The sequence below is a fragment of the Phyllobates terribilis genome, unplaced genomic scaffold (assembly GCF_046119375.1).
Source record: "Phyllobates terribilis strain yellow unplaced genomic scaffold, ASM4611937v1 Scaffold_3__8_contigs__length_932513732, whole genome shotgun sequence".
NCBI lineage: Eukaryota > Metazoa > Chordata > Amphibia > Anura > Dendrobatidae > Phyllobates > Phyllobates terribilis.
In genome coordinates, this window is record NW_027362763.1 from 357384945 (window position 1) to 357401606 (window position 16662).

The following is a 16662-nucleotide window of genomic DNA, read 5'->3' on the forward strand; positions in this document are numbered from 1 at the left end:
TGAGGGACCTGGAGCAGTGTGCAAAGGCATGGTCCAAAATTCCAGTTGAGAGGTGCAAGAAGCTTGTTGATGGTTATAAGAAGCTATTTATTTCAGTTATTTATCCCAAAGGTTGTGCAGCCAAATATTAACTTGAGGGTGGCAACAATTTTGTCCAGCCCATTTTGGGAGTTTTGTGTGAAATTGTCCCATTTTGCATTTTTTTCAGGTTTTTTTTTTTGTTCCAATATACACAAAGGAATTAAACGTGTATAATAAAACATGTAATTGCAATAATTTTCTGGGAGAAATACTTCACTTTTCTTAACAATTTCAAGGATACCAACACTCTCTGCCATGACTGTACATTCATCATATATATGATGACGTATACATCAATTCTGAAACGCTGAGACTGTGACATATACATCACATAGAAGACACTGAGACTCTGCAAAAATAAATAATAATATATATATATTTCTTATCCCGTCTGTCTGTCCAGGAAATCCCAGGTCGCTGATTGGTCAGGCCGCGGCCAATCAGCGACGTGGCATTTCAGAAAAACATGGCGGCCATTAGCGGCTCATGTGTGGCACGGAGGTCAGCGGCGATGCAGCCGGCTGCTCGCAGCATAAGTCCCCCGACCGCAGGCGCCGCTGACCTACATGCGGCTATGGTCAGAAGATCAGCGGCTACGGCCGCTTATCTCCCGATGACAAGTGTGACGCCCCTCCCCTCCTCCTTTCTCCTCCCCTCTCCTCTCCTCCCGTGCTCTGTGACGTCTCAGGTCAGAGGGCGCGGTGACGTCTTTACACCGCGCTCTCTCCTGAGCGGTCACAGCGCACAGCGGGAAGATGCCGGCTACTCTGGAGTCCAGAGAAGCAGTGAGGTGAGTATTGGATTTTTTTTTTTTTGTATGGGGCCATAGGGGACCTGCATGGGGCACTATAGGGGGATGTGACATCCTGCATGGGGTATTATATACGGGGATGTGACAGCCTGCATGGGGCATTATATAGGGGGGATGTGACTTCCTGCATGGGGTATTATATACGGGGGATGTGACATCCTGCATGGGGTATTATATACGGGGGATGTGACATCCTGCATGGGGTATTATATAGGGGAGATGTGACAGCCTGCATGGGGTATTATATACGGGGGATGTGACATCCTGCATGGGGTATTATATAGGGGAGATGTGACAGCCTGCATGGGGTATTATATAGGGGGGATGTGACATCCTGCATGGGGCACTATAGGGGATGTGACATCCTGCTTGGGGCATTATATAGGGGGGATATGACATCCTGCATGGGGTATTATATGCATGGGGTATTATATACGGGGGATGTGACATCCTGTATGGGGTATTACAGTATATAGGGGGGATGTGACTTCCTGCATGGGGCATTATAAGGGAGGGGGGGTGTGTGACATCCTGCATTGGGCATTATAAAGGAGGGTCGGGAGACATATGCTAGAATACCCGATGCGTTAGAATCGGGCCACCATCTAATATATATATATATTTTGATCTATACGTCAGGGTCTCAGCAAATCCAAAGTCATGTATCTGGCATACTGTAACCGGAATAATAGTGGAACCACTGTGCCATGGACCGAGGAGAGCCTGGAGCAGTGTGACTAGGCGAACACTTGACTCTTCGCTGGAGCCCCTGAAGGAGTGGTTAGACTTGGTTCCAGATTGATTGACGGACCTTGGACACACGACAGATGAGCTCCAAAGGGGCAGGAATCTGGTATGAGCAGGAACGAAAAAAGCTTGGCTGGCATAGGCAGGCACGGCAGGAAGACCAGAACGGCAGGTGTAAGCAGGTGGTATGGCTGGTATGCAGGCATAGCAGGTGCAGGCGGGTATAAGCAGTTACAGACCAATATACTAGAACTGGGGACCTGAGAACTAACAGACAAGCAGAGCAAACACGTTGCTCAGGCACCTTACAACAGGTGAAGGTGCCTTAAATAATAATTGTCTCCAAGCTATTGGCTGAGGACACTTTAGGATGTCACGTGCTGTCTATTTAAGAGGCTCAGACCATGCGCCCTAAGTGTAGTGCCTGGGGATCGGCCAGACGTGCGCAGACCCAGGGAGAACGCAGCAGCAGGAGAAAGTGCTGGCCAAGGGTGGGGGCAGTGAGTAAATCTGTGTCCCGGGCTGTGGAGGATGGGGATCACACAAGGATGCCAGCGCTACAGTACCCCCACTTTGCCTCCTCTTCTTCAAGCCTGTAATAAATCTCTTCAGGAGGTGGGGGGCATAATGTTCTCTTTGGGCTCCTACAACCTCTCCTCAGGACCGAACCCCCTCCAATCCACTAGGAAAAAAAAGTTTTTCCTCTTACCCTTTTAGTGGGCAGAATATTCTGCACCTCAATGATGTGTTCAGAGCAGACTTGAGCAGGACTGGTACCCGGGTCATTGAAGAAGGAGCTTAAGATGACAGGCTTGAAGAGAGACGCATGGAATAAGCTGAGGATGGAGCCCAAGAGCTTGGGCTTGTAGAATACCGCATGTATCTGTTTGAGAACCTCAAAAGGACCTATAAAACGGAGACCTAACTTGTACGAAGGTAGATTGAGATGGACTAACTTTTAAGAAAGCCAAGCCTTGTCCCCAGTATGAAACAGAGGTGGGTCCAAATGCCTCTTGTCTGCATGTCTCTTCATCCGTTCTGAAGACTTCACCAATGTGGCCTTGATGTCCTCCCATATTCTAGAGAAGTCATTGGTGAGAGCTTCGTCCACAGGGACGTTGGAGGTAGTAGCTACAGGGAATTGAGTATTTGGGGGGGGGGGGGGGTTGACCATACACAATACAAAAAGGAAACTTAGCAGAGGACCCGCTCACATGGTAGGAGCATCCGTCCCAATCACTGTGTGGTGAGCATTGACAAAATGCCACAGGAATTTGGTTAGAATCTGACCCACTCTACCTGGCCATTGGATTGGGGCTGGTAGGCTGAATAGAAGTCCAGGGTTACCTTTAGTAGATTACAGGTAGCCCTCCAGAATCGAGATGTGAACTGGTGTCCCGATTCCTGTTTTCCTTCTACAGTGGCTTCTATTGTTCACCTTAATTGTGCTGCAATTCCACTCCTTACCACTGGAGGCTGCTGCTGTGTTTTGCAATTGCCCTTTACTAAGATGGCAGATTCTGAACCTGTTCAATCCATCTTGTTTCCTCTTTGGGCCTACTTACAGCTACATGGATCTCTCACTGATTGCTTGATTCTAGCTGTTTAGCCTAGTTCCAGTCTCCAACTCCTGGACTGTCTTACTTAGACTGTTCTTGCCTATCTACGAATTGTTTCCTACAACTCCTTTGCTAAGTCCAAGATCTTCTACTACCACTTGCGGTTACTGCTTGTGATCTTTCGGCCACTGGATTCCAGCAGTGCTACGCCAGTATCGTAAGACAAATAAATAAATCTCTCATTGCCACTTGTAGGCCAAGCAAATTATTTTTCTGCTCTTCTGTGTGTTTTCTAGTAGTATGTCAAATAAGTACATTTCAGCAGCCATTTGTAGGGAAACAAATATTTTTCTGGATTGCTGTGTTTTCTAGTACTGTGACAAATAAATAAATAAATCTCAGCAGCCATTTGTAGGGCAAACAAATAATTTTTCTGGACCGCTGTGCATATTCTAGTAGTGTGGGAAATTAAGTAGTCTACTCTTTCGCAGTCTCTGTGGGAGTAGTATGCAGAAAAAAATGCTTCCAAGAGTGAGGAGAGCATCAAATGGGGGATGTTGACATGGCCTTGGTGGTGTGGCTGCTGCAGTTAGAAGATGTGTTAGTTCTCTGCCTGCTACTTGCCCAAATAAAACACCTTCCTCTAGTGCACGCAGACGACAGGACGTTATGCGTCCTTTCGTAGGACAGAATACCGCTGCATGAATGTTGATTCCACATGATTTTGAAAAGGTGCTGCATTGGATGGCTGAGAGTGCCTTCAGTTAATGTGAAGTATCTTCCAGCCCAGTCACTGCTGAAAGTACAGAGTAGGCAACTGAGGACCATGGTCATTCGGCTTCTACTTCACCCCCTTGCAAATCAGCCAACCAGTCTGAGCCCCAAGTCATGCAGCTGTCTCTTCTGCTTTTTGATGACTCCGCTGGCTGGGGTTTCATGGCCCATCCACCTGCCCTTGCCCCCAAAGTGGAAGAGACCGAGTGCACTGTTGCCCAACCACTTGTTAGGTTGGAGGATGAGTACATGGGAGGGCTAGTGCAAACTATCAGTGGACCAGTGCAGCACATGTCTGTGGATGACTAAACACAGTTGCCAACTGCAGCGTTATTTTGCAGTGTGTAGACTGGCAATGAGGGCATGGGTGAGGAGTGGGTGGAAGATGATGCAGGGGATGATTAGGTCCTAGACCACACATGGAGCGGAGGCCACCCTATGAACATGCGCAGTTCGGAGGAAGATGTGGCCACACTGCTCCAGTAGCACAGCAAAAGAATGAACAGGGTGCAAAGGCACAGCGGGCGGTCCTTAGCCAGTATGTAGGCTGCTACTGCCCACCGCTGAAATCCGCATACCAAAGCCAGCTCAAAAGGGCTCCCTGAAGTGGCATTTCTTCAGGGAATGTCCTGATGACAACTGAGCAGTGGTTTGCATGCTAAGCCATCAGAGCCTAAAGCAAGGTATACATTTTCTGAACCTGAGCACCACCTGCATGACCAGACATCTGAATTCAAAGTGCGAGGTGCAGTGGAGTACACTCCTTTAAAAAGCATGACAGATCTGAGCCTACTCCTGCTCCCTCTTCTGCTGTGGTCTCGGCATCGTCTTCCCGCTCATCAACTGGGCCACCTGCCTCCCTGCAAAGAGGATGTGATAGCACCATCACCACAACCAGTGTCACTGAACATCTCCACACCGTCCCATGCAAGTGTTCAGCTTTCCATCCTCCAAATCTTCTAGAGAAAGTGATGTCACCCACGAGCCATGGACTTGAATGGCAGCACTTCCAAATTACTGGCCTTTGAAATGCTGGCATTTTGGCTGGGGGAGACGGATAGTTTAAAAAAACCCAAAAAACTAATGGCGGTGGCTGTCCCACAGTACGTTGTTCCCAGCCGCCACTTTCCTTTCCAGGCGTGCCATCCCTACCCTGCACACACATGTTGCGGACAAAATAAGATGTGCAACGGCATCAGTGGCAAGGTCCACATAACCACTGATACGTGGACCAGTATGTATGGCCAGGAGTGTTGCATCTATCTAACTGCCCACTGGGTAAATGTAATGGCGGCTAGGACAGAGGCGGAATGAGTTCTTGCCCATGTCCTACCTCTAGTGCATGGGCACTTCCTCCACTGCCTCCTCATCTGGTCACCGTAAGACCTACACCACTAACTTCAGCACAGCCAGGGGGAAATGACAGCAGGCTGTTCTTCAACTCCTCTGTTTGGGGAACAAATCCCACAAGGCGCTGGAGCTGTTGATGGGGATCAAACAGCAGACGAGTGGTTGGTGCCGGTGAACGTCAAGCCCAGCCTGGTGGTGTGCATCCCATATCTGTGGATGCACTTTGCCAAAACGCGCTGTGTACTCTGCATTCATGTCTGTGATGGTACTGCTCAGCGCTTGCTTATCTGCACCGCCGGAAGTCATAAGTCAATTTCTCTCTCACGTTCTTGCACTGCTGCTCTCCTCTAGCCTCACTGCAGACTGTCCATGGTGTCAGCTTCCATGTGGTCTTTTTTTCTCTGCAGGCCTCACTGCATCATTCGTCACTCCTGGCGACTCCGGCTTCAGTCACGCCTCTTTCACTCTTTTGTTTCTTACCAGGTGGGCTGTACTTCATTTTGAAGCGCCCGCCTTTTGGACCACTACTTCCATTCTGGGCCAAGCCCTAGTTTCAGCACTCCCCGGGGGCATTCAACCCAGAAGAGGGGGGGGGGGGGTGGTGAGTACCTTTTCGTGCCCTCAGGCGCTGTAAACTCCCATGATGGGCTGAACTTTTCCACCTCAGACCACAAGTCGCCTCCATCTTGGTTGCCATCTTAGTTTGATCAATATCAGGTACTGTCATATTTGCATCAATGTCCAACATTTTGGAATTTATATGCTGTACCATTTCAGGTTGTTCATTTTCAGGTGCTTCTTCAAGTGCACCACGGGCATTCTTCACCCCACTTTCTCCATGCAAGGAACCCACATCCTGCCAACTACACAAAATGTAACAGGTCCCAGGGTGGTAGCCGTGGTCAAGTGTAGTACAATCGGCACTGCGGCCCTCTACAGAAATAGGGGGACCTTTTGGATCCCTGGGTGTGTGTGGAGTGCAGTGTTTTTGGTGGGGTAGATTTTCATACAAACTTCTGATTCACCTACCGTGGTCTTCAGAATGAGACAGGCATACCAGCTTGTACTTGTAAAGTCCTCTTTTACTTATCAACGCATTCAGATACAGGGAGTAGCATGTAACACATTTTCTTTGATGTTTCACAGGCAATGGCACATTCACTGTGATGGACACATGCACAGCTCTTACACTACAGATCACTGCAGAGTGTTTCAGCTATCCTGGATCCACCTTCTAGATAAGGCTTTGTGTTCTACCGGGTCCCCTCCTAATCATGGCTCCAGTTCCAACAAATAAGAAAATAGAAACTGAGTGCTATTCCATTATCCCTAGCTGGAGTATTCACGTTTGGTTGCCTGCTTTGCACAATAATTTTTTCAACAACATTGGGGCGGTATCCCAAGGCAAAGTGGCTGTGACTGCCAGTAGGAAGCCTCACGCCACTTTGATCTAGAAACAAACTACGAGCTTTTTATCTGTGGCTGCTCTTCTGTACGCTACTAAAGGTAAAAGTTTGGCTCTGTGGGGGTACTCTGACCCACGCTCTGTGGGTGAAATTTGTAAGCTGCCTCTGTAGGGGTTACTGTGCCCCATGCTCTGTGGGTCAAATTTGTAACCTCTTCTGTGGGGGTGGTATGCCCCATGCTCTTAGTGAAAGTTTTAACTGGACTTCCGGTAGCAAACCTCACAGCGGACCGCCAGCTCGATCCAATATCAAACTAGCAGCTTTTCATCGGCAGTTGCTGTACTGTACGATACTGGAGATGAAATTTAGGAGCTGTGGGAGAAATGGAAAACATGCCCGGTGGGTGAAATTTTTAATCCACTTTTGTGGGGTTACTCTGCCCCATGCTCTGTAGGTGAAATTTTTATCTGGACTGGCAGTAACAAGGCTTAGTCTCTGTGGCGGCACTGTTAATGTTATGTTATTCATTTACTTACTATTTTACCATGATTGGTATGGTGGTAGAACCCCTTAAGGTCATTTCCCTATGCACATTTGTTTGCAGGGCAATTGTCCTGCTCTTACCCACATTTTGTTTTCTTTTTCAGTCTCTATCCCTTACTCTGACCATTTTACAGCCATTTTAAAGCACTGAAGTTTGGGTCCCCATTGATTTATATGGGGTTCAGAGTCTGGGGTCAAGTTCGAGTCGCAAACCGGACTTTAAAGAACGTCTGGCCAAATCCGGACATCCGCTCATCCCTACTTAGGACCCAAACCCAGCTTTCTGACACTGGACACTACATTGCGACCCAAAGGGTATCTTCAGATTTCATGATGCCTTGCACACAGTCAAGGCATCCAGTTCCAGATGCAGCAAAACAACCCCAAAACATTTTTGAACCTCCAACATATTTGATTGTAGGTACGGTGTTTTTCTTTGTAGGCCTCATTCCATTTTTGTTAAATAGTAGAATATCTTGGTCTCATCTGTCCACAAAATGCTTTCCCAAAAGGATTTTGGCTTACTTGCATACATTTTGGCAAGCTGCAGTCTAGATTTTGTTTGTCAGTGGGGGGTCCTCCTGCATCTCCTGTCATAACGTTTCATTTTATCCAAATGTTGACAGATACTTTGCGCTGACACTGATCCACTCTAAGCCTGCAGGACAGCTTGAATTTTTTTTGCTACTTGATTGGGGCTGCTTATGCACCATTTGGACCATCCTTCACCCATGACAGCACCATCTTAGAGAGGATCCACCCATCCAGGACAGGAAACCCGCTGAAATAAAAGGACGGCAGCTCTCCTCTGCATCAGTTCGGTTTCCGATCCTTGATGGGAGACCTCAAGAAGGTACAGGAAGCCTCCATCCAGAATCTCACCCTTAGGCCACGGACCCACTATCCGTATTCGGTCAGTATTTTTTCTCAGGAGTGGGAGCCAAAATCAGGAGTGGGTGATCAATGCAGAATTGGTGCACTTGTTTCTATTATAGCTTTTCTCTGATTAGGAAAATACTGATAGTGGGGCAGTGGCCTTACTGAAAGGTTGGAGAACGAACATCCCTTACAGACTTCAATAATGCAGTTCATTTTTCCATGCATTCCATGCTTATGTGGTCATGTGGACATACCAGTAGTAGACACAGACAGAAGAGGCTCCTGTGCAAGAACAATATATTGTCTCTTTGCAGTGGGGCCTTGGCCTTAAGGTCATAATACTCATAGCCTTGACGTCACTTCTAAGGTCAGTGATATTCAGGCCTTGTTGGTAAATCCCCCATACACTCAGGTGCTGGAAGATAGAGTGGTCTAGGGACCTGACTAGTGCTCAGGGAATTGTTCTTCCCTCTTTTTGTAGTACACCAAAAAACCCCAAAGAAAAACCGTTTCACACCCTAGATGTTTGAAAAGCCCTAATTAAATATATAAAAGCAACTAAAGGGTGGAGGAAAACCCAATTGTTCGTGTCCTTTTCAGGGAGCTAGAAAAGGGCATTAAATCTCAGAGTACCTTAGCTCATTCCACTGTGATTGCGACTTCTTGGGCAGAGAAGGCAGAGGTAACCATCAACCAGATATGTAAGGCAGCAACTTGGTCCTCTCCTTAAACCTTCTATAGACACTGTAGGCTGGACTTATCCTCCACAAACGATCTAACGCTTGGTAGAAGGGTTTTACAAGCAGTGGTCCACCCTGAGGTGGGTGGTTATTCTATACGCGTATAAATCTCTCAGGTGGTGCTGTCATGGATGAAGGGAAAAATCTAAGTTACTTACCGGTAATGGGATTTTCCAGAGCCCATGATAGCACCCTTATATTCCCCTCTCACCGGTTGTGGGTGCACTTTTTCAGATTGAGTGATTAAATTTAGAGTGTGGTGATAATTTGGTGTATGTTGATACTAATAATTGTTTGGCGGTCATCTCATGCTCTGTAAACCAACTGATGTGGAGAGGTGCTGCCCTTTTATTTCAGTGGGTTTCCTGTCCTGGATGGGTGGATCCACTCTCAGGTAGCGCTGTCATGGGCTCTGAAAAATCCTATTACCTGTAAGTAACTTAGATGTTCTCTGCCATACACGTCTAGGGAGATTAGCTACAGTCCTATGGGTTGTAAACTTCTTGATTATGGTGCACACCGTGCACAAGTGAACATCAAAATCTCTAATCTCTTTAGATGGACTTGTAACCTGAAGATTGTTTGATATTTTTCAACAATTTTGGTTCTCAAGTCCCTAGACAGTTCTCTTTTCCTCTTTCTGTTCTCCATGCTTAATGTGGCACACGCAGACACACTTTATTCCCTTTTTATATGGTTTCAGGTGTGATTTTTCATATTGCCCACACCTGTTGCTTGCCACAGGTGATTTTAAATGACCATCAAATGCTTAAAACAAAGTTGTTTACCCACAGTCTTGGATAGGTGCCAACAATTTTCCAATTTGCCTTTTTTTTTTTCTCTTTTGTTTGTGTTGTCCCAATACACACAAGAAATAAACTGGTGTATAACAAAACATGTGCTATTGCAAAAATTTTCTGGGACAAATACTTCATTTTCTGGAACAATTTCAAGGGTGTTAACATTTTCGGCTATGATTGTATGTGTGTCACCCCAGGCCTGGATGCCACAAATATTAAAGGCTGTGTCTGAGAGCAGGAGGGAGGTTCTCTGGTCAGGGACAATTAGCATACAGCACCTCCTGTCCCAGGCCAGTAGGGGGAGCTGGCTGCCCCTATAAAAGCTGGAACTGGGGGCAGGGTTAGGGAGAACTGGACGACCTAGCTCAGGACTGAGACTAGTCCCAGAGAAGGAGGGACAGTTGAGCTGAAGCTGAGGAGTCCGGGAGGCAGAGGAGCAGCTGCGAGCCAGGGACAGAGGCGACGAGAGCCGGTCCTGGCTGAAAGAACTACACTACCGGACATTGGGGTCCGAGGCTGTCAGGGTTGCAAGCCCGGCAGCAGAGAACCAACCCGCGAGGGATTTCAGGTCCCTTGGCCTAAGAAGCCTGGAGGCTCCGCCACACAGAGGGACCAGTACAGCACAGAAAAGCAAAAGGTACCTAAGGCCCGAGTTGCAAGCTATACAGGCGAAGTACACGGCCAGCTCAGGGACGTGGGCTATCACACCACGAAAAGGGCGATAGTCAGCAAGGGCAGAGAGGGAACGGTAGGCCTACCCACTCACCCTGACCAGTGGGGCTCGCCCGAATGCTCTCAGACACCCAGGCCCATTCCTGCTCGGTACTCCTGTTGGGTCAGTAATAATACCTTCAATAAAGACCCTGGACTGTTTGAAGCGGTCTCTGAACTTTTATTATTGCGGCCTGCACGATCACCCCCAGCATTCACATACGCTGCCCTGAGGCTACACTCTTCCCGTGGGGAGTTATCCTATCCCTGTGCTGCACACCAACATCAGCCTCAGCGGTCTGCCTAGCAGCGGCGGTCATCCCTGACCGCAATCCAGGGGTGGCGTACTCGGACATTCATAACTCTACAAATACACTGCCACAGCATTTGGTCTGACCACCCTGAGCCACGGGATCGGGTTGCCACTACTACTCCCATCATCGCACTGAAGCCCGGTTCCGGGTGCCCCACGGCCCAGGGGTGAGTCATATGTATTTGCATTCAGCGTAAACATTGGGTTGTATATTGCTGTATTTTCTTTTACTTAATACAAAAGTTTTTTTTATATAGAAAATTATACAGTACATTTGTTTTATGGTTAAGCATTGACGTGTTGAGATGATTATGTGGAAATAATGATACTTTGAACCAAAGTCTGTGCATGAAACTACCCATTTATTGATAATTTCCTTTGCCTTTCTTGTGCCATTTATACCATTCACCTTCTTTTTTAATTGATCCATCAGGAAGTGCCATTGACCCCAGTCGCTGCATTATGAATGCAGTTGGTAATGTGATGTCTGCTGTGAACTTTGGCCATACCTACTCATTGAAAAATGAAGACTTCCATCGTCTTATTGATTCTACTAATGTGGTTGTTGATTTTGCTGGTACTTTATGTGGTCAGGTAAGCAGTTTCTTTCGTGCAGTTTTAAAATACAGAATTAATAATTATTTTACTGATTATTTTCAGGTGCTGTAGGAGAACACAGTAAAAAGGTACCACATTTATCTATGAAGGCCATGGGGGAGATTTACAGTATATGTAACTGTTTAAAGGGAACCTGTCACCAGTTCTTTAATGTACAGTGGGGAAAATAAGTATTTAATAAACTGCCGATTTTGCAAGATTTCCCACCTACAAAGAATGGAGAGGTCTGTAACTTTTATCGTACACATGCTTCAACTGTAAGAGACAGAATATAAAAATAAAAAAACAGAAAATCATATTGTATGATTTTTAAATAATTAAATTGCATTTTATTGCATGAAACAAGTATTTGATCACCTACCAACCAGCAAGAAATCTGGCTCACAGACCTGTTAGTTTTTCTTTAGGAAGCCCTCCTACTCTGCACTCCTTACCCTTTTTAATTTTATTTTATCAAATCATTTTTGATTAAACTCCAAATATGAATTTTCCATCTTTCAAAAAACATGACATGGTAATTCCATAGCATAAAACATAAACAATGTATCTCAACTTCAATTCCCTAACCCACACTAAACCCAAATCCCAACATTCCAGAGAACGTTATTCTAGAACTGCTCTGAAAATGGGAGTATAAAATTTGTAGGAGGAAGAAGGTAAAAAAGTGACTAATAAAGGGATAGCATTGTTAATATTCTATCTCTAATTAGAAGATTTGTGGGCAACTCTGGAGTATCCAACCAAGGACTCCATATCTTTTCGAATAGTTACGTTTACTATAGACTCCTCTTTCCAACCAGATTATATTATCTTCAGTTGTAGCTCGCCCTTAGATGGAGGTTGTGTGTCTAACCAGTGAAATACAAGACGTTTACATGCTTGAAATAAGATAGGAGAGATACCTATGAATAGGGGCAAGTCGAGATCCACTCCATCCTCAAATATTCCAAATATACATATACGGGGATTCTGTTAACAATTTCACTCCATACACCCTTTCTATCAAGGATAGGCCCATTTTGGAATGAGGTCATATCTGTCTACACTCCCACATCCTATGCATCAAATGTGCCTCATCAATCCCACACCTAGGATAGCTCCATGATGCAAAATGCCCTATCTTGTGTAAAAAGCTTGGAGTTTTGTATACTCTGTGAATTATAGTTGAGAGATCCTTTGGGCCTCACAGGGAGATAATTTGGGAACAGTTTCTTGAATCTCTCTCCATTGCTCTATCGATATAGGGCCTACATCCCCCTCCCATTTAGCTTTAAGTGTCAGAGGGTGATTATCCAGTTGGGATGACAATAGGCACTTATATATTGTAGAGATTAAACCCTTTGTATGACCTGTAGAAGTAATGGTATCTATTATGGGATGATGTTGTATGCTAAGATCCATCAGACCCGATTTGAGCTGAAGGAGCATGTCGGATTTGTAGGCATGGGTAAAAAGTGTTGCGCGATAAATTGAATTACTCTTGTGGCTGTTGAAGACCTTTAAAGGACAGAGTTTGTAAATAATTGTTCTATCGACCAGATCCCTTTTTGCGCCCAATCAGAAAAGCCCTTTAACTTTCATACTTCACCCAAATTTGGATTATGCCATACCGGTGTGTATTTGGTGAATCCCTTAATACCCATAAGTTTCTTTCCTCTGTCCCACACTTTATAGACTAACGCCAGTGTGGGAGTAAGAAGATTCCCTCTGGGAGAAATCCCAGACTCCCAAAGTCAGAGGTGAAGCTCATTTCATATTCTGTAAAAGAAAAGCACCTGACTTGCCAATGTCATCTGTACTTCCCCCATCCATGGAGGTGTTGTAATTGGGATGCAATAAAATTCAGCCATGGATCAGGAATGGCCAGTCCACACTCATCCTTATTATGTTGGAGAGTTTGTAGTTTTTTTCAAGCAAGCTGTTTACGCCATATTAATTCTCTGAACATGGTTTGTACTTTTTGAAATATGGGGAGAGGAAGCCAACAGGAAGCGTTATCTAGCACATATAACAATTGTGGCATAATAATCCTCTTGATAAGATTTCCTATACTTATAACTGATAAGGGGAGTTTGGACCATGCATTCACCTTGGTTCTAAATGTATTCAAAAAAGGATCACGTTTAATGTTCCATATTCTTTAGGCTTGGTACTGACCGTTCTTCCCAAATGTTTAAACTTTACTACAATTTGTAACGGAGATTGTTCCACTACTGGAGAATGGGGCAGAGGGAGATTTATTCCAGTTAATTGATAAACCTGACAACCTTCCGAAGTCTATTTATGATTGACATTATTGGACTAATTGAACTCATTTTATCTATAAAAAGCACCATATCCTCTGCATAGAGACTCACTCGCTTCTCTATTTCTACACATTTAAACCCAGTAAAATCTCTTGACTCTCTTAAGCGACATGCCAAGGGTTCAATGGCCAGCATAAAGAGAAAGGGTGACAATGGACATCCCTGTCTAGTGCCCCTCTGTAATTTAAAAGTCTGAGTTGACCATTCACTCGAATTTTGGCAACTGGGGAGTGGTATAACAGCTGGGTTAAAGCAATGTAATAAGGACCAAAGGCCATCCTTTTCATAACTGCCCACAGATAACTCCATTCCACACTGTCAAATGCTTTGGCAGCGTCCAAGGATATAACCGCCTTTGTGCCATCTCCCTTTGAGCTCATTTGGAGGTTGAGGAATAGATGTCTCAGATTTATAGCGGTAGATAAATTTGACATAGATCCAGATTGATCCTCATCCTCATGTACTACTTTTCTGCTAACTTTAATCAATCCATTGGCTAAAACCTTAGCTAGTTGTTTAATATCCAATGGGACTAGAGAGATTGGCCTATATGAGTCAGGTTTTGACATATCTTTTCCAGGCTATAGTATTAAAACTATTATGGCTTTATTCATAGAATCTGATAGGTAGCCCCTTTCTAGTGCCTCCTTAAAGACATCGAAGAGCTTTGGCAGCAGTGCCTCTTTATTTAGTTTATAAAATTCTCCTGGGAGATCATCAGCACCAAGTGTTTTCTCATTTTGCAAGGTTTGTAATGCATCATCTAGTTTCTCCAAGTCCAGGGGCTGATCCAAAGCCTCCCTTCTAGCTCCAAACAGCTTAAAAAAAAGCAATTTCATCTAGGTAAGAGGAAATATCTCCCTCCAAAGCATTAGTCTTAGATGTGTACTCATACGTATAGTAAGAATGGAGAAGTTTAATAACCTCATCAGTGTCTGTTACCATCCTCCCATCTGTTGTGACCAGTCTATATTTTTTATAGGCTATTCCCATCTGTGCTTTAACTATAGTTGCCAGTAGCTGACCTGCACTCTCACCCTCTATGAAGTATCTTTGCTTAACAGTTTCTGAGAAGCTAATGATGGCAAATGATCAGCCAATATTTTCTGTGCATTTTCCCATTCTATTCTACTTGTCGCTGACATATGTGCCACATAAAGTACCTCCTTTTCGCAAACATTCTGTTGCAATTTTTGGGTTAACTCCTTTGTTTTAGATTTTATCTTATTGATCTCCCCTATGCATAATCCCCGTACATATGCTTTCATAGCATCCCATATAAATCTTGTAGATGACTATTCCTCATTAAAACTAAAATATTGTAAGATTCTTGCGCTAAGAGTGGGACCAATTAGTTGCAGCCAAAAAGGATTGAGGCACCATGAATATACCCCTGGAGACCTCACAACACTAATTTGCTGGTGTACCTGTGTTAGGTGAGTGTTAAGACACTCCTTGGCAGATACCTGACAGATTTAATATAGCGTATGATTGATTCAGAGCCAATAGCTAGGTCTATTCTTGACAAAGATAGGAGGCGGAGTAACAGGAATACACTGTGTTCCAAATTATTATGCAAATAATATTTTCTCAGATTTTCCCAAATTACCTATATGAATTGCAGTCATTGTAATTTTCCAGTCAAATAACTATTAGAGTACAATTGAAAGGTTTTTGTACAAACTGCCTATGATAACAGCATATTTTTTAAAAAATAAAAAACTCAAACTGCACTCAAAATGCATGTTCCAAATTATTATGCACAGCAGAGTTTTCAACCTTTTTCATTTTAATAAAGAACAAAAAAATGGTCATTTTTGAAATTATAAGCATTAGCAGGTTATTACAAACTGAAATCAAACAGTTTTCAACTCAAAACTTTATTCTAGGTGATGTTACATTTGCACATAGGACCGCTTGTTCGAAAGGAGCTTCTGAACTCTCTTGTCCATTGAATTTGTCAGGTTTTGGATGGTTTCTGCTTCAATTGTTTTGCATGAGGACAGAATACCCTCCCAGAGCTGTTGCTTAGATGTGAATTGCCTCCTGCCATCATAGACACTCCTTTTGATGATGCTCCAGAGGTTCTCAATGGGGTTGAGGTCAGGGGAGCATGGGTGTCACACCATAAGCTTGTCCCTTTTTATGCCCATAGCAGCCAGAGATGCAGATGTGTTATGTGCAGCATGAGACGGGGCATTATCATGCATGAAATGATCTCGATGGTCCAGATGGATGGAGTGGAGGATGGCTGGTTGATGGACACCCCATGCTTTTTCTGATGTATATCTTTTATATGATACCCCTAACTTTCTGGAATGCAGCACAGGCGCTGAAAAAGGTAGTGATATTGGTTCATACAGTGGGGAAAAGAAGTATATGATACACTGCATTATCACTGGCCGCTCACAGGCATCACATGAACCCCGGCTGCAGCCGGCGCTGACGTCACGACAATTCCAGGCTGCAGCAGAGGGTCCATCTGCCGCGTTCCACTGGTGGCTGCTGGGTTGTGGGCGGGATTATTCCCCTGTGTCACACCCAGCATCCACCGCGCCCTTGTAATGACCGTAACGCCAGTCGTACGTGTGTGAGGATGAGATATGGCGCTGCTATAAATAACTTGCAATAAATAACAGTATTTCACATACAAAGTATGGGCCACGACAGACAAAAAAACCCCCACAAGATACAATTTATGCAGCCTGAGAGATCCCAGGTGCCCCCTTCACGGACAGAAGGAACTATCCCCAGACTGTACCACTCCCACCATTATCCGGTATAGGGCCTACCTGTAGTTCTACAGTGATCGTGACACGTGGTTCTCTCAGGAATACAATCTTATACCCTCCTCCCTCCTAAATTACAAAAGATTCCGGGTACCCTGTTTTCCCCTTTATTTATATATATTTACACGATTAATCTCTTGTATCAACACAACATTTACACAGTACACTGTCCTCTTTGCGAGCGCTCAGAGCGGAAGCCGTGACAGAATATCCTCAAACAGAAAACTGAACTGAA

At 44.8% G+C, this 16662-nt stretch overlaps 1 protein-coding gene across 3 annotated transcripts in view; it reads left to right on the top strand.

Annotated features, from left to right (window-relative positions):
* LOC141259389 (cytochrome P450 2J2-like) overlaps positions 1-16662 on the top strand; it is a 263707-nt gene that overhangs the window by 107373 nt on the left and 139672 nt on the right. For all 3 annotated transcript variants that reach the window (XM_073675295.1, XM_073675297.1, XM_073675296.1), the window contains one exon: positions 11148-11308. In XM_073675295.1, coding sequence (XP_073531396.1) covers positions 11148-11308 — 161 coding nt within the window. The remainder of the gene's footprint in view (positions 1-11147; positions 11309-16662) is intronic.